Below are 1,076 nucleotides of genomic sequence, written 5' to 3'. Positions count from 1 at the left end.
AAATTAAATTAAATTAATATTAATTATAAATATATTAAAAACATAAATACAAAATAAAAATTTTCAGAAAAAACAAAAACAAAAAATATACCCGCCCTTTCAGAATCTAGTTTTTAATATTAAAATATAATTTTTTATTAAAAGATGAAAAACTTAAAATTAAAAATATCAAAAAGGTTTCTATGTTAGTTACTAGCACCACTCTGCATTTTTCTCGTGCTAAAAATCGAAGTTCCGATCAGCTACCGTAGAGTCAACCCTACTACACTAGAAACCAACCCATGTCACGTGAATGATCAATGTGAGATGGGGAGAGAGCCAAAACGTATTTAAAGCTGACAAGGTATACCTTTAGGTTTTATTTACTAGATGATTTTTTACTGCCACACCACGCGGTTTTAAATTTAACCGCAGAAACTTCCTATAAATACCAGTACAGTGTATTTGCTCTCTACAACTCAACTCACTCAAACCCCAAAACACACACAAAACAATCAAAATGAAGTCTTCTTTTCTCGTTACATTCCTGTTGGCTGCAGCTGTCTGCTCACACGGCCTTGAGGAGGTGAAGGACTCCAACGGAAATCCCGTTAGGGTCGGTGCACAATACTTCATCCAGCCCGTTAAGAGCAACGGGGGAGGTCTTGTTCCAGCTTCCACTGTTATAGATCGGCTTTGTCCACTTGGCATCAGCCAAACACTTCTTCCCTACCAAACGGGCGTGCCGGTTAGCTTCGGATATCATCCAAACATTCTCGGCCGATACACCATTGACACATCCAGTGCCGGTTCTGAGATATTGCGGGTCCAATGCGAAACTAAAAATATTTGGACCTTAAATGATAGCTAAAAATTAAACTTTACAATAACCTTAATACTAATAAAATTTTATTAGCTCTAAAAATTATTTTTCAATTTCTTTTTATTAAAGTACAGAAAACCATCAAATCTTCCCTATTAAAAGAGAAGTACAATTTTTATCTACCATTTAGAAATCACATTGGACCTTTTAATTAAAGGTCTAAACATTATAAGCGGACCCTTTAATATACTAAACGTTACATATAAACACGTGA

At 34.7% G+C, this 1,076-nt stretch overlaps 1 protein-coding gene across 1 annotated transcript; it reads left to right on the top strand.

Moving 5' to 3' along the window:
• Window positions 1–499: 499 nt before the first annotated feature.
• Window positions 500–850, top strand: LOC108827285 (kunitz trypsin inhibitor 2-like). Its single transcript, XM_056994303.1, has one exon. The coding sequence runs from the start codon at window positions 500–502 to the stop codon at window positions 848–850; it is 351 nt and encodes a 116-aa protein (XP_056850283.1).
• The last annotated feature ends 226 nt before the right edge of the window (window positions 851–1,076 follow it).

The sequence above is a fragment of the Raphanus sativus genome, chromosome 9, assembly GCF_000801105.2.
Source record: "Raphanus sativus cultivar WK10039 chromosome 9, ASM80110v3, whole genome shotgun sequence".
Lineage (NCBI taxonomy): Eukaryota > Viridiplantae > Streptophyta > Magnoliopsida > Brassicales > Brassicaceae > Raphanus > Raphanus sativus.
This window is presented reverse-complemented; position numbering and strand designations above follow the sequence as displayed.